The sequence below is a fragment of the Athene cunicularia genome, assembly GCF_003259725.1.
Source record: "Athene cunicularia isolate RWA chromosome 6 unlocalized genomic scaffold, athCun1 chr6_part1, whole genome shotgun sequence".
Classification (NCBI taxonomy): Eukaryota; Metazoa; Chordata; class Aves; order Strigiformes; family Strigidae; genus Athene; species Athene cunicularia.
Genome location: NW_020799105.1, coordinates 9,597,767 through 9,625,258, shown reverse-complemented (window position 1 = coordinate 9,625,258; position 27,492 = coordinate 9,597,767). Strand labels below are relative to the sequence as shown.

The following is a 27,492-nucleotide window of genomic DNA, read 5'->3' as shown; positions in this document are numbered from 1 at the left end:
TTTATACATGGATAGTTCTCATTAAAATGAAATCTAAACAATAACATGGTAGTAGCCCCAGGATCTTTATATGATTTACCTAAAGGTACACTTTCAATCAAGGTTTGAAATAAGAATAGTAGTCTTTATTTTTACTTCATTTCTTAATAAAAATGCAAACAATAATGTTAGAAGCTGGATTCCCTTACACTGACCTCAAAGCATAAGAGATGTCTCGATACTATCTTCTTAATTTGACTGACATTACAATTTTTTATTACAGGCACTACCAGCTCCCAGTTGTACACATGACGTTGGTGTTGCAGCACTCTTGAGACATGGGGTCAGTGGGAACCCTGTGGCTCTTGAAATTCTGCATGGAAGGCAATGGGTCTCAATGGTGCATGGAAACAGATGGTAAGTACATAAAGACAACTAACCTATTCTTATACTTCATTCTATAAGACACATATGTTTGGAGGTCATGCCCAATATATTTTTCCAAAATGGGATTCAACTGAAGTACAAACATGAGTTTTTGTTTGCTTGCATATTCTAAACACTAACAATCCTTCAGTCCTCATGTGAGCCAAGCTAAATTCCTATACTTCTTATTTGGAGTACAGATTTTACTATTTTGCCCACTGTTAAATAAATAAATGAATAAATAAATAAATAAATAAATAAACCAAATCTACCAGTCTCTGGAGTTTTGGTATGGTTATATTCCATTTATTCCAAAGTAATATTGTACACTAACTTATTCCCTGAGAAAGGATGTAAAGCAAAAATGTCACAGTTGTAAGTATTATTCAGTGGATCAATATCTCAGATGAACAGTGACATGAAAGCAAGAGGGAAAACTTTCATGCTTGCCCAAAAGCACGTTCTTTATGTTCAGTTTGTCAATACTGAAGCTCTCAATAGTTTCTTTGTATTTTCACAGAATTCAATGAGTAGCTGTGTAAGACATGAGTAACTGCTGTTTTCCATTGAATCTATAACCTCTGAATTCCAACCATGCTAGCTTTATTTTGTGTTTTTCTAAAGAAATTAATTCCTTGGAAATAATTAAGACAGAGGAAAAAAAAAAAATCTTTGATAATATTAAATAGGCATTACCCTACACTTTGTATAAAATGGATAAAACTACTTGTTATTGTCAGAATCATGGAAGTTTATGAAAGAATGTGGTTTTAAAAAAACCATTTAGATTGTTATATTTTAGTTTTGTTAGTGCTAAAAGATTTTCAAATGAGTCTCTTATTTGCTTTAGAACAATTTCAAAAGACTTAACTAATAGTGGGATACAGAACTAAAGAAAATGGATTCTATGCCACTGTCCAAATTTTTAGAAAAAAAACCCACATTTTTTCTTTCCCTACTAAGATCCATTATTATTCAGTATTCAACTTAGAGACTTTCAAGAGTGCAGCATGAGTAGCAGGTAGCCCATTTCTTCAATTGCATATGCAAGCACTGCTCTTTTTCAGCTGGTGAAAGTGAATTATATAAACTTGTTCTCCGCAGCATCTGTTTCCATTAAGAGGCAAACTGACCATGTCATCCACATACCCTAACATCTAAAACACAGACTATATAATTTATTTCAGCTGGTTTATAACTGTGGTTCTGACACCAGTGGTGATCTTTTAAATCATAAGTGATTTGCAGCAGTTACCAGAACCATGCTAAACAGTAAAATTTAGGAATTCATTAATATTATGGGGGGATTTTTGGATTTCTTAGAAACACATAAAAAATTATTGGGAAAAGTGGCTACAGGCAATTCAGCCAAAATGTTGAGACTGCTCAGCTAACAAGAGAGCTACAGAAGTTTGTTTTAATTCGGCATGTGAAACAAGGCATAAAGTTTATTTGGGATAATCTGTCCCCTGATAGGTTTTATTCTAATCTCCAAGAAATGTTCTTAAATCCTGAAACATAAGATTTAATGGCTGATCCTCAATCTTTATGACCATTAATAAGCAACTCTGGTTCCTGAATCCTGCTATACATCTGAACCTACATTTCTTCTTCGAGTATTGTTACAGATGGCATCAACAGCTACCACTGAACATCCTTTCATACTTGCATTACGGGTCAGAAAGAATGGAAGAGCCTTTCAATAGCTGAAGTAAAAGTGAGTAATGCAGGGGAGAATTAAACACTCCCATTCCTTTTACTCTCTGATTTATATTTTCCTGAAAACACAAAAAGGGCATTTTTAGAGATTGAAACTGCAGATAAAATTGAAAAAAAATATTTTTCCAGTATGTATTTTTTTCAGTTTTCACTGAAAATTTAAGAAATGGAAGCTGCAGTATTTATGTGTTTGAGATTTCCTGTAACTGTGAAGAAGTGTGGCTATGACTCTGAACATACAATCTGCCTAAAAAAGAAATGTCTCCAGTACTCTTCCTTCTGTCTCATATGAAAGAGAATTAAAATAGATCTGAGTCATCTTCACCTGGTATTTTCTTAATACCACAATAAGATGATGTAGTGTTATAATGATAATCAGGTGAGAAAAAACAAACAAAACAGAACAAAACATCGGGTTAAATTTGCAGGAAAGACTGTGCATTACGTTAGTTTTCAGGAAAAAGAAATCGTTTAGTCCAAGCTTAAGAGCAACTGTGTATGCATTACATTAATTAGAAAGGTAACCAATTTCACCATTATTCCTTATTCTATCACAGGTTTTCTCCCTTTCTCTTTGAGAGATTTCTTTCTTTATACTTGATATTGGATGTTTCTTTATAATAAAATTGATGATTATGTCTAAGATCTACTAAACAGAGGAAAATATATGTAATTTTAAACAACAGCAACAAACCTCAAGAGAGTTACCTTAAATGATTTGTAACGTTCATCATTTGACACTTCTTTAGCTCTAGAACTCTCTCCCTCTTCAATAATCTCCTAAACAAAAAAACCCATTACTTTTAAAAAATAAAATCAAGATTATGGTAAGATTTAGTAGAATAATCTAAAAGAAAGTCTTATCCACCTGTAAAGACATGAAAAACGTCTTTAGCCAGCATATTGTTTTATTCCATTAGGATCAAATTCTGCAATCCTTTTTGAGACAGAAAATTACTGAAGGATGAAGGAGAAACTGGAACCACAGAATAAATTTCACAGTACTTATTTACTCATAAATTTACTCATGGATGAAGTAAAAAATGGGACCATGGAATATATTTCACAGTACTTATTTACTTATAAATTCACAGCCAGAAAGCAGTTATTTATCATAAGCTATCAATGAGTTGTCCTGAAAATTAGATTTCATTATTTGGTTTAGTTTACTTCTCTTAAAAGTAAGAGCATTATAAGAACACATATATTTTTTTTTCTTGAGCATACAGTTCCTTCAATCTTTCTGATAAAAACTAACAAACAAAAAAAGCCCCACCAATAAAAGCCAAAAAAATCATCTTATTTTCTGTAGGATCATAACTGAACTCCCAGACCCCACACAGTAGGCACAAAGAGCACTTCAGAGGCTGCATTCTTAACTGGTGGAATGAGGCAAACAAGGAGCCAGAGTGAATCACAACACTCAGCAATGACCTCTCCAGACAGCTGAGATCTCCCGATCAGGTGCCTGGTGGAAGAACAGCACCTGAGATGTAGGGTCTTGAAAAGGCTAAGAAAAATGCAGGGAATACACAAAACTCCAGTAAGAATGCAAAGTTCATCCATCACCTAGATAAAAGGCTCCACTGTAACTTATAGCAAGGTAGGATTTAGCATTAAAGTACTAAAATATTTATCAGTTTTGCAAGAATAGTATTTTTAATAAAGAATTCAGGTGAGTGAAGTGATGTTGCCAAGGGCAGAAGTCACATGAACAAAACTATTTACAGTTAACCTGTCATATTCAAATCAGAATGAGCCTTTTAAAATTACATACAAAGATGATACTTCATTACTTACTAATTTGTATTTATCCATTAATTACCTTTATTGCTAAGGCCAGACGGTCCATGCTGGAACTCTATGTTACTATGAAAGGTTTCCAGAAATTACTGCATTCTTAGTAACAAGTCAATACAGAAGGTTGTGTAAATACATACAGGTATTAATGCTGCACTCTGTGACCTCTAAAAGTAGATCTGTAAAAGAATCAACTGGCAAATAATTCAGAGGTCCATTACCTCAATGACATCTCTGACTCGGTCTCCCATGCAGGGCAACCCTTGTATATCTTTCATTCTGGTTACTGGAAATGGAAGAAATTTCAGCACAGAAGCTGCTCTCAGAAATTCCAGGCAGAATATTTCATTTTCTTTGAACTCATAATTTTCAGCCATTATCTCAAAGGCATCCTAGGGAGGGGGGAGAGGAGATGTGTTAAAAAAAAAAAAAAAAAAAGTTAAAGGCTAATAAAAGCTTAAATTATCGAGTATACTCCTTAGAAGGGTTACTTTTTATGCCAATTCAGGAATTATTTCTTTACACTAGACTGAAAAGATAGAGTTCATTAAAAAAAGCGCATCATTTTCTAAGCACTTGAAATTTTCCAGGTACCATAAAAACTGTATTTTAGAGGCAAATGTGGGGAAAGATTCTGATCTGCAGCAGATCTGCAAGGTCTTTCCCAACCTAGACAATTCTGTGATTCTGTGATTTAAAATCTTTAGTCTGAAAAGCTTTCCCTGTTCTGTGAGATGTAATAAATCAATGTGAAATAGCAACATAATTTCTAGAATTGTGAGCTAACACAAGCATTCCAGCAGATCAGCACATGACATCTTCATTTTCAGACACAACCAAACAGGAGTCTGTGGCAATACTGGAAACCATCACCTTCTTTTTGAACTTGTAGCTGTACTTCTATTTAGTAATTTAATAAACAAGGTCACTTTTTTCTCATTTTTCAGATGTATGACCTAGCAAAGAGAAAAATATTTTCTTTATGGTTCTTCAGCTATTCATGGCTTGGTTTATGTGACATTGCACTCAAAACTACATGGAGATTGCCAGTAATATTTTTTTTTTTTTTTTTAAAAAAAGTATCCATATGTTATTTATGCGGCTTTAGAGTCTCTCTCCCTCCCAGAATATATATATGTATCTTAATAGCAGCAATTTTTAGAAATTAAATGCAGTGAACAGATCACAGAGTGGTGGTGAAGTAGGTTGTTTTGGTTTCCCACTGTAGAATACTGTGTTTTGGGATAGAACAAATGCTGCAAAAATAGTTTGTGAATAACCTAAGATAAGAATTTATTAAGGCTTTGGAGATGATTTGCAGCTGGAAACCTGAGTTCTTAATGAAATCTTGCACAAAACCTCAAAAAGTTTCAAGATTGAAAAATTTAGTGATTTCTTCAGCAACGTTTAAAAGTGTACCATTTCCAGAAGAGACTTGCACTGTTCAAAATATTTATCTAAAATGCATCCCACACCTGGCTGTTAGGGATGCTCTTGTGTATCATTCCAATGGCACAGGGCAGGTTAGATACAAACCATAAACAAGGCAGCCTTGGAAAGCTCCTGCACTGCCTCGTGTCCTACACTACTGCCAGAAGTCCCATTTCTTATTTTTCAGCCAGTCTCTAAAGAGCAGCTAACAGATCCTGGCCTGAAAAGGGCCATATGTCCCACTCTATCAGTTGCTCCATATCCTTCCTGTTTTCCAACTTACTACTCTTTCTTCTTCATTACAAAATAACAAAGAAGCAGCTGCCAGTGTGCATTTGTCTGCAATTACAACTTCACAGAGTGATAGTCCAAGTGTCTGTTCAGAAATGTTTTTGAAATAAGGATAAGTAACACCCTGTGATACAGATATCAACAGCAAATAGCTTACTAGAACCATGACTGCAGTGGGTAATAGGATGGAATAAGATTAAACAGATTTTTCCCACATTTATGGGATCACTATTCATATTTAGGTTCTGACTTAATTTAATTTGTAATTAAATGTATAATTACATAGTTTAATGAAAAACAATTTTCGATTTTGCTCTGATTTTTATATTAGCATTAATGTGCTTTATATCGGAAGATAAAGCCAAGTAAAAACCAGCAGGCCTTGCATATCGTAAATGCTACATGTGTAATATCTCCAGGTGAACTGGAGTCAGTTCCAAGCCCACTAACTGTCACAACAGCAAATCCAGTGCAGTCATCCCTTTATTACAGCCATGGAATTGAGAACAGAGTCTGTCACCCTGCATTGAAGGAATAAAGCCTGATTTAAGCAACAACCACAAAAATATTTTACTTGAGGTACAATCATTTAGATCATTAAAATAGAACAACTTCTTAAGACTAAATGTAACTTTCACAATGAATGTAAATTATTTGCATATTACATTCCATTGTTTGGTCAGTTCTAGAAAACTAAATCATCTGATGTGTTGTTCTGATTACAAATGTTATGGTCTTATTGAAGTAAAATGAAGGTTTTAATAAAAATCTTCAAGAAAATGTTGTCCCTACTGACCGAAGGATTTGCAAAACTGTCCTCTTAACAAATCAAAAATGAGATCTTAATTGGTTTGACAGTATCTCTTCAGAAGAAACAGGTACCTTAGCTAACAGAACCATTTCACACTTTCTTCTTTTTTTTTTTTTTTTAATTCCCTGTGCTACCATGTTAAAGTGTATGAAAATAATTAGTTAGGGCTTGCTACAGAGAATTTGCTTTGTTCTGTATCACCAGTATAACTTCATTTCTTGATCTCTTTAAGGATCTCTCACCTGTTGTCCATCTCACTGGAAGAATCCTCCCCCTTAGCTGCATATTTATCAGCTACCCTGATCAGTAAGTGCTGTGCAATTCAATTCTCATAACATTTCATGAAAGACCTCTTAAAATAGAGAGCTTTTTAGCAGCAGGCTTGATCTGGAAATTTCTACCAGTGCTTACATTCAGCTAGCCCTTGGGTATAAAGAATGAAAGGGAGGGGGAGAAGGCTCCTTTGAGGGAAAACAAAACAAAACCAAACAATTCTGTTACAAAAATAGTGCACAAAACCTTAGCTTCCTAAAGCTCTTGCAGTGGCTAATTGTTGGATTTATTCAACTGCTATTCTTTTTTCATTTTTTCCACATTTAATATCTTTATTTGCTTGACATATTGTTGTATTTAATTACATACTTTTTGGTTAAAGAGGTGCACGTTATAGTTCCCGTTTAGAAAGAAAAGAAATGCAGAAAAAAAGGGAAACTACCAATTTGAGGTCACAAGCAGCATTCTCCTTTTACAATCTGTGCACATGAACACTCAAGAAAGCAGTGTCTGTCAAGAAATTTCTTACTCCAGATAACACTACCAGAATTAATCAGGGAACAGAACCAAAAAGATATAGTTGTAACTTTCTTGTTAAAATAGTCTATACAGTCAAATACATTCACAGTCAAAAACAGTTCTCATAAGTACCTGCTAAGCAGTATGTAATAATGACAGAGACTGGCAAAGTCATCTTCTTGATTAGGAAGCTCAGAAAGTCTAGGGATGTTATTTTCTCACTCCTGCCAGGCGGCCTCTCACATGCACATTTAAATAGATGTGTTCTACACTAAATAATCAGCCATCACGATAAATGTGTCCGCATATACCAGTACCGCTGCTGTTTTAGAGGGGTATTAGCCCTTTTCTATTAGTGGGAGGGCACTTATCAGAGAAGCTGTGTCACCTCCATTATTGAAAAACACAATCACATGTAGCATTTTACTCAGAGGCTGTTGACAGTCAATAAGAAAATATAATCAAAGCATTTTTAGCATTCTAGTTTGCATTTTTTAGTGGTTTTCTGCCTTTACAAAGCTCATTAAGCTGTTTTAAATAAACAATTAAATAGTATTGAATATTCATTATTCCCTGTACAAAACATTGCCTGCAAATGCTGCAGTTAATTACAGATCTGTCTTTTTACATAAAACTGCTTTTGACATTCTTTTTGATAAAATCATTCTGCTTTAAAACAAGGAAGCAATTGATCTCCAAGTAGGGTTGCTGTCTATTGAATATTATCCTCCCTATTAAATAATATTCCAGATGGGAAAACCACATGAAACTCCTATATTAGCTGAGAAAAATCTTGCCATCTATTAGATCTCTGGTGGGATCTACTTCCGGTGATATAAAGAGAAAAAGTTACTGACCCCTCATTTATTCTAATCTTCGTGTTTCTTGCACCAAGCACCTTGTCACCTTCTTATCAATCAGATCAAAACCCAGATTGCCTGTTTAAAAGGTACTAGTTTCACAGTAAACTAAATTTCTAGATATTTCCAACACTTAGGATTTTCATAATCTTTGGGGTATTCTGCAGGGGCTGCTTTAATTAAATGTGAAAGATATCTGGGCTGTATTTCAGCTCATCAGTTATTGCAAATTTTCCATCTGTGTCTGAAATTGTGGAATGTATATTGGTGAAATTTGGGCTATGGAAAAATTTGGTGATGGAATGGATTCCCAGATCTTAAGGGGTCAGATACAAAAGTACACAAATATTTTATTATGTTAAAAATAAGGAAGAAGTACTGACAGATATTTTGCAGCTCATTTAATATCTGGTATTTAAGACCTAGTAATAAGATAAGGTATCATTAACAAAGCAATGTTACCAGCTAGTATCTTGCAAATGTAAAAATGCACACTAAAGTACTATAAATGCTAAAAATCGTAAGACTGAAATCAATACAAAGAACAAGACTCTCAACTAGTATCTGAGAACAAATTTTGGAAAAAAATAATAATCAATAATACTATGCTGGTTTATGACTGTTGAACACCTAATCCAGTAAATTTCAACATGAATATCAGAGTACATGAGTCCACTCACATTCAGGAAAGCAAAAGAAGCTAATGGTCCCATGCTCTATTTCATACCATCCTGCTCATTTCAACAAGATTGTCAAAGCAGTTCCTTTTCCTACTTACAAAAGTTTTATTTTCCTACTTACAAAATAATCTTTAATAACCTCATTTTAAGACTGCGAGAACAGATATCACCAATATTATACTGCCAAGAATATATTCTAAATCTAATCTGCTTTGTAAAGAAAGCATTACAGCTTCGTGGATGGGGCACTTGTCTTATTCCCATGCCTACACCCACTGTTCCTTTGCTGTGTGACCTTGGAAAGCTGTTCAGACCCCCCTGCCATTGTTTTCCTTGCTATCTTTCATTTGCTGTCTATTAGGGCTATGAACTCTCCAGGGCTTGAATTGTCTTTTACAATGTGTTTGTACAGCATCTCTTAAAAAAAAAAAAAAAGTCTCTATTTTACTTGAGTCTGCAAATGCTACTGCATAATTAAAAAATAATAACATACTACTGTACAGGTGAACTTAATCCACTGAAGAGCTAAACAGAAAAGCATGCTAAACACAAAAAATTCCTACATGATACCTGGCTGAAGGACTATTATACTCAGAACAGCAATTTGAGTTAAATTGCTTTTGCTCTCAATCACTATTTTCTACTTGAAAGTTATTTAGTAAGTCATAAATCTAAAGGGTGGGTCCTAGTTCTCATCACATTGCTGTTGCCAGTGTTTGGTGGCCATTGAAAAGTCATCAAAGTGATTTTAAAGAGATTTAGAATGAACCATCTATTCAAATAATTTTCTTCTCGCTTTCCCCAGTGTAAATCTTAATCTCATGTGTCAGTGGGAAGAGGCACAGGGCATGTGAATACCTTTTGTATCCACAGAGAGCTAAAATAAATGCTTTCAGGTGCTTATTTCAATGAGAATTAAGCAATTTGAACCAACCTGTGGTGTCAACTAAAGTGATTCCAAATAAATAAAATTATCCATTTTTATTCAATGTGATTTTTAAAGTTTTATTTTTGGTATCTGAATTGAAAAGCCCAATACTTTCACAGGTCCAAAGATTTTGTCACATCTCACATCAACTAGAGAAACAAAGGAGCTGAGAGAATGAGAATAACAGTAATAACATAATGTGCACGATCTCAGGGTCCTTGTATACACATTGTTATTAGAAATAAATATCTGTTAGCTCCAGCTGCTCCTCATATTAGCCAATAATAATAGGTTCATTTCTTACAACAGAAGAATGGTACGCATGTGAAGTTTCATATTTTTCTACATAATGTGAAAGAAAACAAGACAATTGTGAGAAAAGATTTGCTGACAGAGCACAAAAATGCAGTTATAGTGTCAGCTGCTTAACACTGTCCTAGATAAAAACACACAGTGTAATAAGAAACATAAAATGCTAAATGAATACTACATGTATTTATATGGTCAAGAAAGTAGCATAGACTTGATGTACACATACAAATTTGGGTTGCCAAAAAGTGCAAGTGTATTTATATTCTGTCTGTATTTTAGGGACCACCCTCCAACCTTAAAAATGAGCTATTTCCTTCTTAGACCAAACCACCAGTTCATTTGGGATAGGTATACATTTCACATAGATTTACAAAATTTGCAATTTTGAAGTACTGTCTGGAGAATTTTTACTGAAGTAAGCTTTGTCAGTAAGACAGTACATGCTATTAAGCATATACATTCAGTCAGTGGTTTTCTACCTATAGAGCTCCCAAGTTCATTATAAAATTACAGCTGACATTCCCCTGAGGTTTGTTTCAAAATAGAATAATAATAATAAATGCTTGAGCCACTAGCATAACTGATACATGTTTCTGTAGGTAAAAAAGAACAGCAAATAAAAAGGGATTTTTATTTTTTTCTCTCTAACAGAGTGGAAAGGAAACCAGGCATCTTTCCCCATGCTAAACATCCACATTCTCATTACCATGAGTAACAGCCAAAACACAGTAACATTCAGTAGCATTAGCAATAAGCCTCAGAATCACAGAACCATTTGCCTCTGACTTAATTAGTTTCTTCTGTAAGAATTAAATTGTATTTTCCTCACAGAAGAATGTCTTTCTGAATTTTATTGCAGTCTGGTATTAATATTCAAATCCAACAACCCCTCTCGGGCACAGCAGAATGACTCCATTTATTTTAGCACATGAAAACACAGTGCAGCCCCCAAGTGTATATTTTCACTGGGAGAGGGGGAGGACAGCTAGCTATTTACAAATGAGCCAGAGAACAATATTGTAATATTATCTGCCATAATAACATTAACGTTTAAGACAAATATAAAGGAAACACGCTAAGGTACAGTCTTCAGTGAAATGATTTGCCTTTTTGTTTGCATCTTTACCCATCTGAACAGCTACAGTTCACCTGTAGAGTCAGGGCTAAGCATTCACTGCATTCCTGAATCATCCAAAGCAGTAAAGCCCGTGGCAGTGGTTCCCAATCTGCGTACCATGAGGCCACAGTACATGACCCAAAGACTGCATGAGGACCCACAAGTCTGAAGCAGTTGCATTTTCCCTCCATGAACTGCAGCACAATGCCACTATCTCCTCCTTGGCATGCAATCTGACATACTTGGTCTATTCTTCACACAACAGGCTCTGCTATTACTCAACAGCTCATAAAAAAATAATTTGGGTAGCATTTGCCCTATACTAAATATAGTCATGAAACCTTCACATCTGCAGAGTCTTTGCCAACCCTTCTGTAGCTTCTTCTGTGATGTAAAACTGATTTGGTGCACCTTTCGGTAAGTTATTTCCTGGCTATTACAATAGAAAGGAAACATGGAACGGTTGAACACAGAAATTGCATTTAGTGTGTTAAACCACCACATTGTCCTCATAAGCTCTTGTCAAATATCTCTGCTATTTGGTTTTAATAAGTGGTCTTTCATGGTAAAATATATACAGAACAGGACTTAAGATTAAAAACTGATTACTAATTACCAATTGCTCCAGAAATCATCTCCAAAAGCATCTGAATCAGCATTTTAAAAGCCTCATTGTATGCACATCTTTGCCTATTAGTAACCATTTTTCTGCTCTTCTGAAGAGACAAAAAGATGTCAGACGTAACTTCTACTCAGACACAACTACTGTTCATTTTAAAGAGGAATTTGTCACAGTGTATCAGGGCAAAAAGTCCAGTAAAAGGATGAATTCATAAATTCATCCAAGAATACATAAGCAAACAATAACTTTGTGCCCCTGTTAGAGGTAAGGTCAAAACCCATTATTTTCGAGCTAATCAAAGAAAACAGAAAATCTGTAAGAAAAAGGAACTCTGGTCCACAGAATAAAGTTGTTATAACAAAATACTATCATTAGCACATAATTCAAGATGGTTTGGACCTAATTTTCAGAATATATGGCATTGAGCCAGGGAAAAATCTGTCATTTAATGTTTGGCTGCCCACAGCATGCACAAGTGAATTATACCAGTGCTTCAGTGCATTTGCTAAGTGCTCACACTGAAAAATCTGTTGGAACACTTTTATTTGAGAATGTGAATTACAGGTTTAATACAAGACTGACAAAACAACAGCAAAACTGAAAATCAGGCTCCTGTGACATTAGTCAGACTACCCTGGCAGGCCTCCAGGAAAGAGGCCAGCAGTCCATGAACACCCAAGCTTTCAGCTGTCATTGCAAGCTTTGGTTGCAAGGAAAAAGAGCAATAGCCCTAAGGCTGTTACATTATGTATTGGGTCTGGCTGAGACGGAGTTAATTTTCCCTATAGCAGCCCTCATAGAACTGTGCTTTTTATTGTTAGCTAGAAAGGTGTTGGTAACACACCAGTGTTTTGGCTACTGCTGAACAGTGCTGGCACAGCATCAAGGCTGTCTCCAACATTCCCCCCTCACCAGTAGGCTGGGGGGGGGCAAGATCTTGGGAGGGGACATAGCCAGGACAGCTGACCCAAAATGACCAAAAGGATATTCCATACCATATGACATCTGCTCAATAAAAGCTAAGAGGGGGGCGGGGGAAGCATTCGTTATTACAACATTTGTCTTCCAGAGCGACTGCTATGCGTACTGAAGCCCTGCTTCCCCGGAAGTGGCTGGACATTGCCTGCTGATGGGAAGTAGACAATAAATCTTTTGTTTTCCTTTGTTTCTGCACACAGCCTTTGCTTTTATTAAACTGCCCTTATCTTGACCCATGAGATTTGTTTCCATTTTATTTTCTCCCCCCATCCCCGCTGTCCTGCTGAGGAATGGAGTGATAGAGCAGCTTGGTGGGCACCTGGCATCCGGCCAAGGTCAACCCACCACACGTTACAACTGTCAAGATGCAGATGCTAGACAGACTCACGCGCATTATCAACTTGTCCAGTACCACTGCCAGAAATAAAATACAGCATGAACTCAGAACAGTTACTTTCAAAGTACAAGGATGAAAAACTGCCACCTTTGTCACCATGAAACCTAATTTCTACCCAGACTCAGAAATGTTTGATATATAGGATAACAGAAGGGAGTCTCAGTGCTTCAGTCATCAAACTGTCTTGCTTCTAATGTGCTCAGCTAAATTCATTTATCAAATACAAGTTGTACTCTGACATTAAGACTGCTGCAATGATAAACCTGGAAGTAATTTAGGGACTGCCTCTCTGTGAAACACAGGTATAACAGAAACCAGTCAATGAATATGTTGCTACTAGCATAGTTTTCATTTGAACTGAATCTTGGACTAAATTCAGGAATTTAACAGCTAGAAGTCTATATTCACTAGACTTATAGTACTCAGTCTCTGAAAATGGAAAAACACTGTGTGAATTTACAAATAAATACATTAGAATCGACAAAAATTTTAATGATACCTTTAAAGAATTATTTTTAAAGGGAACTACCTCATTCTAGACCTTTTTGTGCTCATAATGTTAGTGATAATTAAAAATCAACAATTTTGTACCTTCTAGGAGTAGCCATTGTACTTTGCCATTATCCATCAAAACTACTTTTAACTTTTTACCTTCAGAATGACTGACAAAATGTCCTACTACAGAAAATTCAACAAAGAGCCAAACTCCCATATTCCACTGTTTTCAGGAAGTGTAGAACTAAGGCAATTCCAAGAAGGCCAGCATTTTACAGATTCTTTGTGACAATCCATATTTGGTCTGACATCTTCCCCTGCAGCAGCATGTATTTGATATTTATAAACAGTGAAAAAGAATGATTGCTTTCAAGAGGCTAAATGGTAACATTCACAGTCTTGTTTTCTAGCAGGAGGTGGGGCACGGTAGCCATTTCGAAAGAAGCAGTTTTGGGAATGTTGGAATCATTGGGGTTGGAAGGGACCTCAGGAGGTTTCTAGTCCAACCTCAGGCTCAAAGTAGGGTCAAAACTCAATTCTCATCAGGTTGCTCTAAAAGGGAAAATTTTCTAAATAAGCAAACAGTTTAACCTACTTGAGTACCATAAACAGTATTATATAATTAGCATAATTTAGTTTTATTTCAAAGCATCATTACAAGGCAAAATTTAGATTGTTTAATTTTTAACTGTGCATTCCAAGATCAAGACATTTCAGAGTTGCTCTTAGGTTTATCTTTAGTTCTGAATTCCCAGAGGTTTTAGTATTTACCTTGTAAATGTTTTTATTCCCAAATTACTGGTATCTGTTGTTACTCTTTTTATACAAATCTTACAAATAATATTTACTTGAAAGATTTGTGTGTATTTATAGACACACACGCAAAGTAAAAGCATGAAAATTATAAATAACAAAATAAATAATAACACTTTGGGAAGATGAGGAGGTGCTTCATGTCATAGTTGAAACATATGAATGTAACTATGCCAGATTTATTCAGACTATACTACATTAGAGTCTCTGTGTCAAGTATTTCCTGTTGAATAGTTCTCACTGAGTATCCAGAGCCAGCCAAGAGGAGCCATTAGGCACAGTAACTTAAGCAGAATTTAGACCAGGTGACTCGGGCTTTTCATACCCACTGAACAATGTCATGTTATGACCATTAAATAGGATATATGACAGTCTCTAAAATTCTGATTATGCTAGACAATTTTAGGGGTTTTTTTTCTGACATTTTAATTGCATTGATCATGCAATCTGTTTTCATTACTAAGCAGTTGTGTAAATCTGGAGCTTACAGCCACACTTTTAAGAACCAAACACCTAGCAAAAGAGAAGGTAGCACAGCAATGGTGAAGTACCTTGGACTGACCTAAACCAAAATTTTGCTCATAATTTCTTCCAACTTGTCAAATAAGACTGTGATGAAAGGCTAAAAGACATTTTCAGAACATTATGCTATCATTTGTTTTAAAAATTAATGTGTTTACAAGATATTAGTGTATTTAAAGAGCCACTGTGTTAAGCTTTCAGCAATACTTAAAGGATGCAATTAAGCTTGCACTCAATTTTAATTTAAGTATGGAAGATTTATAACTTTCAAAAAATGTTATAATTGTGCTGCCTGCTTAACTCATGAATGTGTTGAGAGTGCCATAGGAAATATTGCTGCAAGTACTGTATTAATTATTTTACGTATGCTAGGTTTTTTCATGGATAGAATAAGTATTACCGTGAACTTCTTGTTGTAGTTATTTAAAGTTGTCTTCCTTTGACATGAATACTGAGATACTTTACTTGCAATAAATGATGGCACTTCTGGTTCAGGTGTATTCAGAGGAGGAGATTGATCTTGTTCCTAACAAGAAAGTTTAAAATACCAAAAATATGAGCCCAAAATATGTATGTTTGAAGAGGTAAGAGAATAATAATGGTCCTAATATCTTCCTACGAAAAGCATTTAATTTTACGTTGGCTGAACTGACAATACCAGTTTATTTGGTGATTACCGGGATTTTCCATTTTCTGCAGTACATTCTTGCCAGGAGTTTTCAATGGCAATGTCCCTAAAAAAAAAAAAGTCTCTCTACATGGCAAGTCTCTCTACTACTCTTATTATTGCAGTAGGGCTGAAAAACTACAAAGCTTTATGTGCTGGTTTTGACTGGGATAGAGTTAATTTTCTTCATAGTAGCTGGTAGGGGGTTATGTTCTGGATTTGGCTTTAGATTTTAGCTGGTATGGGGCTATGTTTTTGCTATTGCTGAGCAGTGCTTACACAGAGACGTTTCTGCCCCTCACACCACCTCACCAGCAAATAGGTTGGGGTGCACAAGCAGTTGGGAAGGGACACAGCGGGGACAGGTGACCCCAGCTGACCAAAAGGATATCCCATACCATATAACATCATGATCTGGTCGTTACCAAAAAAAAAAAAAGATGTGAGAAGAAGAAAGAAGCAGGAGGAGGATGTTTAAAGTGATGGCATTTGTCTTCCCAAGTAACTGTTCCATGTGATGGAGCCCTGCTTTCTTGAAATGTCTGAACAATGGCCTGATGATGGGCAGTGGTGAATAAATTCATTGTTTTGCTTTGCTTGTGTGTGGCAGCTTTTGCTCTACATGTTAAACTATCTTTATCTCAACCCAGGTGTTTTCTTACTTTTACTCTTCCAATTCTCTCCCTCATCCCACTGGGGATGAGTGAGCAAGTGGCTATGTGGTGCTGAGTTGCCAGCAAGAGTAAAATCACAACACTTTAAGAGTGGATAGCTTGATATAACAGAGAATTTTCCCAGAAAACACTAGATGATTCAACATAAGATTGGGGATGTTAGACCAAGGAGAAAAAAATAAACAAAACAACAAAAAGCAAATACTCAAATAACTGGCATTCTCAATATGTAGCTAAATTCAGTGGTGGAGGAAAACTGTTTGTATGACCTTAAAATATACTTTCCCCCTCTCTTCCAGATAAAATGAAATAAAACTTTTTTGGTTTGGATTTAATTCATTAAGTTAAATGTTCTATTTTGGGCTCCTTATGAAGCAAAGGAAACATTTACAAACAGCCACAGAAGAGTCACCTCCACCCTTTCATTCAAGAGCCATTGTTTACCCTATGATGTGGTTTCTCACTCAGCCCATTCCATACATGCTGATCTAATTGAGACATGATTTTCAAGTGTTCACTGGAGTAAGGAAATGAGCCAGGTGCCAAATCTTAAATGGGAGTTTCCCAAGCATCAGCCTACCTACACATTAATTCGCTTTTCACCTAATTTTGTTCCATGCAAAATCTATCAAGATCAACAAAAAAGTCTGAAGGCAACCCACCCCAATAGGGTGGTAAGGGAATTCTCCTGAAAGGCAGGATACAGAGTCATGTCCCCATTAGCAAAAGAGAGTCCTGAGCATAAGTCCTCAGCATGCAAGTGTCCTGACCAGTGAGCAACTGGAAAAAGACAATCCAGCACCAGCTTTTCTGCTGCTTTATATGCCCAGTCCTTTAATTCCTTTGCTTTCATTAAAAGTGCCCAAATCTGAAATACTTTCAAAACACTCAAAGTGTTCTCAGCATTTCTGTGTACTTTTTGCTATTTGTCATTTTGTTTGAAAACTTTTGGCTAATCTGTCAAAAGAGTATTGCATTACACTATCCAAAAGCCACAGGGAAATGGTTCAACAACAACAACAGTATCACAAAGATACGTGGAAGAAATTTTCATCCCAATAATGGAATGATGAGCCCTTTCTTTCCTGTATCCAAAGACACGCAGACATAAACCTAGCATCTGTGCTAGGTAAACCTATAAATATGTGTATGCGTCTTCACACACACACCCCCCTCACATATAATTTCATGCTAAATTGCCTTTGTATTTCATACAGAGTAGTTAAATAACAGTACTCACATACAAAAAGGTATTTGCTTGCACAGCTGAAGGAGCACTGAATTATATGGCAGTTTTCATAGTATACACTGAAAGAAAGGAAGCTATTTTTTGTGTAAGACCACTCTTGGGAATAACTGAAATGGGTTTCAGCCAGGATCAACAGCACAACTCATCCACTTTTGCACACATTCATGAATTATACTTTAAAATTGATTTTAAAATCATATAAACTATGATTGATTACAGCTAATATAATGCTTGAAATGATAGTGCCAGCTGTAAAGACTGTGAACAAACAGAACATTACTGAATATATGATAAGCTATTATCTTCATTAGGACATAGACACAAAGAACAAGAGCTCTACATGTAGCATTACCTGGCATTATGGATGAGAACAAAATTAACACAGAAAATCTATGTGTTTAAGAGCGTGATAGACTAGCACATAAACATCCTCTTCCTGACTTAGCAAAGATATCTGGCTATTTTTTTTAATCAGTAATACTTATGCTTTTAATTAACAGGACTTGATTATATCTCAGAACAAAAGAAACTGTGGCTAGAAATCAACAGCAAACAGTAATTTCTATACTCTGACTTTTAGGCAACATTATGATGCCTGCATAAGAACTACAGAGATGATCTATCATCAGCAAAACATAAGAACAGGATTGATATTGCTTTTTGGTAGGAAGACTAGATGGGATAAAATCATTTGTACAGATGATGGGACAAACCTAAAGTTCCATCCAGTAGCAATTACTGTGTAGAACAATCCTGGAAACTCACTGTATCTCAGAATAATATATAGTACTGGGAAGAAACAACTATGGATATGAGGAAAATGGAAGCATTAAAACTCCTCTTTTTAACTGCACTACATTAAAATGAAATTATGGTACACTGCACAGGGGCAGCCACTGAAAAATATCTAAATGCGTAGGCTACTTAATTGCTAGAGCTAGTCAGAGTTTGTACCCCACATCCAGGCTGCAGTAACAGTGAATGTCACTGCCACTCCTTCACAGTGACATTTTCCACATGGTGTCAGCAGGAAAATCAACCTGTACCACTAGCATCAGTTTGTACCACAGAGAGGCTTAGTAGCAGAATTAATCTTGTAGGGGACTACTTTGCTCTTTGACAAACTATTTTTTTTAATACACAAACAAATAAGTATAATGACATAGGGAAATAACAAAGAGAAAGAGAAAATGGAGCAGCAGTGAATAAGGTGTGCATATACTAGAGACTGTGTCAGGCCACATTATTCAACAGCCAGCAGCTTTGTAAAGTCCAGACAGCATTGATCATATAATAAAGTCTGCTGATACCCAGCATTTTATGAAGAAAAGGTAGCCAGTTTATAAGTTTCATTTTATTTTCTGGGATACTCTGACTGTCAGTATGAAGGATTTCTTCCATTAGTTAGAGCCTCTCTTTTTCATGAGTGAGACACTCCAGAAAATGTTAAATATGAGTTGCCTGTCACATGATTTGGCAAGGGATCAAAAGATGCAGTGCTTCCTTTTGCTAATATGGAACAAAATCCATTGTTCAAGGAAATAAATCTCTTTTCCTTTCTAAAAAAATAACTAACAGCTTTTGGGTTCTAATCGAGGAAAAGGCAGAAGAGATGCAGTCACAGCACAGTTCCTAAGGCCACTGAGGATGCCAATTCATTTATGGTTCCTCTTCCTTTTTTTTTTTAATCCCTCTAAAAGCTTCCCCTTGCCTCTTTCTTTTCCATTACCCAGGAAACGGCACTACTTTCTAGCGTAGGGGGATGCCCCTGCATACATATTAATGTACATGTCCTGTTATTATCCAGAATACCCACCTGCTTGTGGTGGGAAAGGTGTCTCTGGACAAAGGCATTCCTGTGCCAGAGAAATAGTTTGATTTCTCTTTAAAGCAGATGTTTGACTACCACACTTCCATAGCCTATTAAATTAAATGATGGCTATTAACTATAGAAGCCAACTGTTAGCAAATGAATCAATAAGAATTCAGATCATCTCAGCTCTGGTCACCCAACCTTTTATACTCTATAAATCATTAACATCAGAGCATCTTGGATCATTCACAACCGCAGAAAGATGTACTTTAGTGACAATTGTAATTAATATGTTAGCTAATGGACTGTAACTCTGAATTTATTCACCTTGTTTTGCATGAAAATTGATGTTTCTTTTAAGTAATGTATTAAAACAAATGTCCTGAATTAATAACAACCTTCCAAATAGGCTACTATAAGATCTGAAAGATGAAATCTTACTGCTATTGACATTAATGAGAATTTTACCACTAACCTACATGTACCCACATTTTACAAGACTGACATAATGGACCAAATTTGTCTTTGGTGAAAGTCCAATTAAATTATGTACAAGTTCTGTCTAGTACTTAAAAAGCAAATTAACCTTTGCTTAAACTCCTTCTAATTTTTCAAGGAAGAAAAAAAAAAAAAATCATGGTGACACTGCAACAATAAAATTATTTTAAAATTTGCTAAACTTCTAGAATCCTTTCTCTTCCTTCCTTGTTTGCTTTACAGAAATGTTTATTATTGTAGAGTCACTATATAATTAAGACTGGTTTTAACTATAACTTTAAAGTTAACGGTACAGCTGTCACTGGCTTGCTTATTGCACTCTACATTTATTAGCATGAAATCTTTATGTTTCAATAAAACCAGAAGCTGTTACTTGCAGAGCCAGTTTCAAAGTATAACAATGATCTCCTAAGAGTGCTGCTACCTTTTTCAGAAGTTTTTGCTCCAGCAGTATTCTAAAAGGACTATTATATATAAAAGAAAACTAAGGTGGTTCAACTTTCAGTGGCTTTCTCATTGATTAAAAAAAAAAAAAAAAAAAAAAAAAAGTAAGCTTCAGCATCGTTGGAGACATTTTGGAGAAAGACAAAGGCATTTCTTGGTTTTAAAAAAGCCAACCCACGTCTACAAAAAGATATTTTCTGAGATATCTGAATCTATAGGTCTTCACACACTTCTGAAATTAAGAACATACATAAATGGTAATTCAGTTTATTTTTAAGCCCAATGTGAAACACTCAAAGTTCACAGGATTTTTGCTCACATTTTGGATTTATTTCTTGTTTCCAGAACTTCTTTACATTCCCAGTATTTATAATTTTATAAATTATATGAGATGTGAGATTCCATAATGCATGGTTGCAAGGTTTTCTGGTTTTTTCTGTTTTGCATTAATTTCTTTGCTCTATTCTCCCTCCAGCAGATTCACTGAAAATATTATAAATATACTGCAAAAATACTGCATTGGAAGGACTGTAAACATAAACACATATTCTGTCATGGAATTACGCTGAGTTTGAGAGCGACATCTCCATCTGGTGTATTCACTCCTCCCCCCATAAGTGTTATTAAACAGTAATTCTTATATGCAAATTCTAGAAAATAGATTCTGGCAAGGAAAGATGACTGAAAAAATTAATCAGGAGATACAGTTTTTCTTGGGGTATTTATGAAAAATGCTTCATAATCTAAACAACGGGATGAAGAAGCAGCAAACAGTGCAATATTGCTGCTAAATATTCAGGCATCCTCTGCCTCACAGGAAGGCACATACTGTGGATCCCGTCATGGTCCCAGTGTTTGTGGGTTTCCCAGTTAATGTTTTGCACTGGGGTACCAGGTCACACAAAGCCTAAACCAGACCATCAGATATTAGCAGGAACCCCTCACTTTACCTCAGAGACCTTTAGATCAGACTTGTAATTCATACACTGTAATGTATTAATTCATTTCGTCACCAATGCATGTTAAATCCACCACCATGGGGCTTGAGTGCACACAGAACGAGGGACCAGGGTCATCCTGACACAGCGTAGGGTCTGTTTCATGGCTCAGTGGCACATGCTGTTGTCATATGTGCACAGCACACCCAGGCATCCCTACCACACCCTCATCATTTACAGTCTGTACTGGGGGTAGTAAATTCCACCGTTTCACACAGGGCTCCAACTGGAGAAATTAGCACATAATTTTGTCAGATATAGAGCAGAGAAAAATGCTATCACCCATTGCTTCAGGGTCAAACACCATTCACCAAACAATCAGCCTGCCATTCACGGGCTTAGAATGTGACTTAGAGCTTCCATTGAGAAATAATACGATATAATAAAACCTCTTTTTTTCCTGGCAGTTTTACTTGATGGTGCCAGGTCTGTAAATGTATGTCCACAGACTGCAGCAGACTTGATTTCACAGGTTCTTCAGGGGCACAGGAGTTAGCTGATTACTTCCAAACACCAAAGGTTTTAATACTTTTGTATTGTTTTGAAGAGGCAAAGTATTCCATCAGGAGCCCACTAAAACACACTGCTCTCAGTGAGACATTTACCATGATGCTGAAGAATTTGTGGATATACCACAAGTACCACAACAACATCAAGTGCTTCATTGATGGATATTTCCCCTTTAATACCACTTTTTTTTTTTTTTTTTTTAAGGGATTATATATATTCTTAGTTTGTAAGATCTGATAGCATAGTAACTTAGCATTACCAGACACTGATATAGAAGATATGAAAGGTCTTCTTAATCTATTAAAACTGTATGAATTACTCATGTAAACTTCAGGGAAAAAAGTTTTTAAATTCAAAAATTCTATCACAAGTATGTATGTTTTCAGGTTAAAAAACCCCAAAACAATCACACACAGTCATTCATTTTGAATGTCACTGTATTTGAAATGAAGGATCTGTCTTACCATGAGACGATACTTCATTTCTGAATCAACTGGTCTTTCAGCTTCCATGCAGGCTGTGAACCAGGAGATATCCAGTAGTTCAAACCTGGAGCTGTCAGCCACATCCTGTCCTCTAAGCCAGTCCAGCACCTCCAGGTAAGAGCTGTTCTCAGCCACAATATGAGTGACAGAGTCACTGTCAAGAAGTACACAAAAAGAAGTTTGGGGATTTTTACTGAATCCACCTGTACACAGTACAGAGCTGCTATTACCATATTTACTTATCATACACTTTCTGAAAGCTGTAGTATATATTGTACAATAGGATGTGGGAAGCAGTTTCATTTTCATATCACAATACATCTATTCCAGTCACTGAACCTGCTTTGAGGAAAGACTTTAGCCTGACAGCTCCTGTAAGTGCAGCCTTTTCTTTCTTTCAGCATCATTTGCCTCCTGTAAGACACTATTCTATTACACATTTTTTTTGCAACTCTGAAAACACTTGGCTTGCATGAGCATTACCATAATGAAAAGGCTGCTTTATGACACCTGACAGCCCCTTCCCAATATTCCTGATCAATCAAAGAAAGCTTTACAGTATATTAAAAAGTCTGTTAACAATAATTCTTCAAAGCTTTACAGCTAGTAATATCTTTTTGTAAATTTAACTTTTCTGTACTTACATTAAGCTCTTTATATATAGCATTGTCAAATGTTCATGACTTAAATCTCATTAATTATGTACTCCATCTAAAGACCACTTCCTTGCTAAGAGGCCAGTCTCTTACAAAACTAATAGTTTAGTGATTATAAAACTTACATAGAGTTATTGTTCAATAGGTTATAAGGTGTACATTGCTTAAAAATACAGTAGCACAAGGGCTATTACACTAAATTCACGTTGATGTACTAGAATAAGATTGGAAATAATCCCATGATAGTTCATGAATAAAAATATGCAGTCTACACTTTTCACAGAAAACTAATGGATAGGGACAAAGAGATGTTTCAAGAAAGAAATTACATAAATACTCAGGATGATTGGTAAATTTATACCTGGCCTGCTGATGTTCCTCAACAAGTTTAGAAAACTACTAACAGTGAGAAATTTTGAGTAATTCCCAGGAGAGTGATGTCATCCACAAAGACAAAAACAGATAAAGGAGGATACACTTCACTTTCATTAAACATGTAGGACCTCAGTATCTCTGAAATATATGCCAAAATTAATTGATATCAGTCACCAGATTCCTAAACTTCTTGGGGGAAAGGCACAGATAGTGTCATTATTTGGCTTAATTTTTATAAAAATAAGCCTAGAACTGGAACAGAAATTCCACACAGTTCCCCATGGGATTCTCATAGAAAAACTGGCTACCCATGACCTGGATGAGCAAACGGTCTGCTGAGTCAAGCACTGGCTGGATGGATGGTCCCAGAGAGTGGTGGTCAATGGAGCTAAATCCAGCTGGTGGCTGGTCACACATGGTGTTCCTCAGGGTTCAGTGTTGGGACCATTTCTGTTCAACATCTTTATTGATGATCTTGATAAGGACATAGAGTGTATTATCAATAAATTCACAGATGACAACAAGTTAAGCGGGAATGTCGATCTGCATGAGGATCGGGAGGCTCTACAGAGAGACTTGGTTAGGTTGGATGGGTGGGCCAACATTAACGGGATGAGTTTCAACAAGGCCAAGTGCCAGGTCCTGCACTTGGGGCACAACAACCCCCTGCATCGCTACAGGCCTGGGGAAGTGTAGCTGGAGAGCTGTCTGGAAGAAAAGGACCTGGGGGTTCTAATTGACAAGAAACTGAACATGAAATAACGGTGTGCCCAGGTGGCCAAGAAAGCCAACAGCATTCTGGCTTGTGTCAGAAATAACACGACCAGCAGAAGTAGGGAGGTGATAGTCCCCCTGTACTCTGCACTGGTGAGGCCACACCTGGAGTACTGTGTCCAGTTTTGGGCACCTCAATATGAGAGAGATATCGAGGTGCTGGAGCGAGTGCAGAGGAGGGCAACAACGCTGGTGAAGGGCCTGGAGAACAAATCCTATGAGGAGTGATTGAAGGAGCTGGGAATGTTCAGTTTGAGGAGGAGAAGGCTAAGGGGACACCTCATCACTCTCTACAACTACCTGAAAGGACACTGTAGAGAGGTTGGTGCTGGTCTCTTCTCACAGGTGATTAGTGACAGAACAAGTGGGAGCAGCTTTAAACTCCAACAGGGGAGGTTTAGACTGGACATTAGGAAAAAAAATTTCACAGAAAGAGTGATCAGACAGTGGAATAGGCTGCCCAGGGAGGTGGTGGAGTCACCATCCCTGGATGTGTTTAAGGGTGGTTTAGATGAGATGCTAGGGAAAATGGTGTAGGGGAGAGCTTTGTAGAGTAGGGCTGATGGTTGGACTCGATGATCCCAAGGGTCTTTTCCAATCTGAATGATTCTATGATAAATTGTCCCGATGGCAACTGCCTCCATAACTTCCTGCTAGCCCATGCTGGTGACAACCTTGTGCATATACAGTAAATTTCAAATGGACCTGACAGATTGCTTTGTAGCATTTCTGTAGCACCTGGAGAAGGTAAGCCCTGAACCTCTCCAAGCAGACAAGGCACTACTGGTAGAGATAGCTGGTTAGTATGGACTTTAAAAATTATGTGTGCTAACTGTTAAAGGCAGACTGCACAACATTTCAAAACAAACTACTTTGTAGGAGACCAACAACCCCCCCTTGGCCTATCCCTGTGTCTCTGACTCATACAATAATCACCAAACTGCAATGACAAATACTGGAGTCACCCCATAGAAAACTCTTATCACATAACTCTCCAATGCATTTAATGTACTATAATTTGGAGATCTAAAAAATGTACTGAAAGTACTTCAGAAATATGAAAACTGTCATGGTATAGCACATTTTTTTTCTCTCCATATTGTGAAGCTTGTAGAACAGAGTCCATTATAAAAAAATATCCCAATTTATTTTAATCTAAAATATTACAAATCTAGGTTAGGTGAATCTCCATGAAATGCTATTGGGTTTATTATTATTTAACCATGCTAGGTTCTACTTTAATTAAACTGTCACATACTTACTTGAGTAAAAAAAAAAAAAAAATATCAGTTAGAGACATAGAACTTCTGCTTCCTGTGGTTTATTTCACTTTATATAAAATATTCATATGTAATGTATTTGTACCAAGCTGCAGATCTGGGAACTTTGCCATCGCTATGCTTGCAGCAGCAGTTTAGCTGCTGTGCACAGTTTCCTCTGGTACCTGTACAGCTGTGCTTTTTTCTTGGCATGGAACATAACAAATTTAACATTTCCTCTGGCATTTTCAAAAGCAAAAATCAACAGTTAAATAGTTCTGCTTTATCCAGTAGCAGCTAAACTGAAATTAAACATAACACCTGCGTTGTATATAATTTACAGAAAGTGTGACATATTGGCAATAAATACCTGTGTGTGCAAGCAGCCCAGATAAAGCCTCTACTCAGTCCTCAATAGATTGCTAATGTAGGATTCAGAACAAGCCAGTTCACTTTTTTTCCCTGAGCATTCAATTAGTTTTGCATCGGATGCTAATTGCCTACTTCTGTTCAATACCTGCTCGAATCTCGCTTTACAAATTATTCCATCCTCCCTTCTTCCTCAGGCTTTCAAAGATGATGGGATTGAAAAATCTGTGAAAATGAGCTTTTATAAGGAGGACCCAGTTGTATACTATCTGCATACAGATACAGAGAAATGATCAATACTTGATTTTCTTGCAGCTTTTCAGAAAACATACATAATGACGTAGCTTTCAGAACACTGCATAATGATATAACTAACACTCATGAAAAGCACTGTTTGGTGGTAGGCTTCCTTCAAAATGAGTTGGCTTATTGAAACACCACCAGAAATATCTGCAGCTGGAGTATATTTTCACCCTGAAATGCCACATCTGTGGTATTTCATTCCTAGTTTTTTTCCTCCAGTGCTCTTCCAGATTGTACTAGAGCATAAGCCAATAACTTTGAGACTCACAGCAGTATCTTACTCAAAGGAGGATTAATTATTAGTATACCAGAGATGTTCTAGAGAAATGCCCCCCTCAATGCATCACATTTTCCATTCGTGTATATTTAACTTTTTTCATTTCAGGAACTGGCCATTAAGTTTAGATCAATCTTAATCTGACTTCAAGGTAGAAGTAAACAATAGTTGATTTAGATCAGCTAAAGACACAATTCATGGATTCCAGCGAGACTATACAAATGCACAGAGATATAACCCATGACAAATATTTGCAATTCCACAATCTACATTTTTTATTTTCCATATAAGAAGCAGCACACTGAAAAACTGACAGACTTAAGATAAATTAGAAACACAGATTTTAGAGGTAACAAATTAGAAATTTTGCTAATGTTTGTGTTCTGCTTGCTCTCTGCCCAGAAGGCAATAGAAACAAACCACGCTTTAGGAACACCCGCTGAACTCCTGGAACATCTTTATAGAGGAAAGAGCAAAGTATATCCACCAAATACAAAGGGAAAAACTTCAACTACAGGCACTTGTATGACTACATTTATTATATTAGAATGTCTCAGGCAGCATTACTGCATGTTCTTTCTATGCATATAAACATTTTCCTACCTTAGCTCACTTTCTACTCTGAAACCTTTTCTTCTTGCCAGCTCCATCAAAAATGTCCTTCTGGTCTTCCCCATCTTTCTCTGCATAATAAAAATGACAAACTTATTGAACTTTATTTCATAACTGCAGGAAAGGTTTGGGGAATGCATCCTTTTCTGTTTCTTCCTCTGGGAGAATACAGCTGGAGCTTTGATCCTATCCATGATGCAAGGTAGAAATGTTTTCACTTGGGTAAAGGGAAGGTAACATACTTTCTGCCAGGCAGCAGCTGCACTTCATGTCACCACCCATAGAAGTAATTTTCTTCTGTTTCCCCTCTGATATCAGAAACAGGTGCTACACAAGCAGAAACATCACTTGCTTTCTACCAGCTGGGACTTCTTGCACAGAGCTACTCCAGACAGGTGCTTTTATTCCTTAAAACTGCCATTATCTATAAAGACTTTACCCAAATAATATTGATCATAGTAAAAATATCTAAAATATCAACCAGGTCTTCAGCTGGTTTAATGGCCCAGTTCTATCAATTTCTGCTTTCAGATCTTTTCCAAATCTCACTTTTTTC

General features: G+C 36.4%; 1 protein-coding gene across 2 annotated transcripts in view; it reads right to left on the bottom strand.

Moving 5' to 3' along the window:
- The window catches only part of DNTT (DNA nucleotidylexotransferase), a 103,395-nt gene extending 76,265 nt beyond the window's left edge, over positions 1-27,130 (bottom strand). For both annotated transcript variants that reach the window (XM_026851416.1, XM_026851417.1), the window contains exons 1-5: positions 26,928-27,130; positions 22,291-22,465; positions 15,374-15,499; positions 4,146-4,316; positions 2,833-2,904 (exon numbers count right to left, since the gene is read on the bottom strand). In XM_026851416.1, the coding sequence (XP_026707217.1) occupies positions 2,833-2,904; positions 4,146-4,316; positions 15,374-15,499; positions 22,291-22,465; positions 26,928-27,130 (747 nt within the window). The remainder of the gene's footprint in view (positions 1-2,832; positions 2,905-4,145; positions 4,317-15,373; positions 15,500-22,290; positions 22,466-26,927) is intronic.
- Between the last annotated feature and the right edge of the window lie 362 nt (positions 27,131-27,492).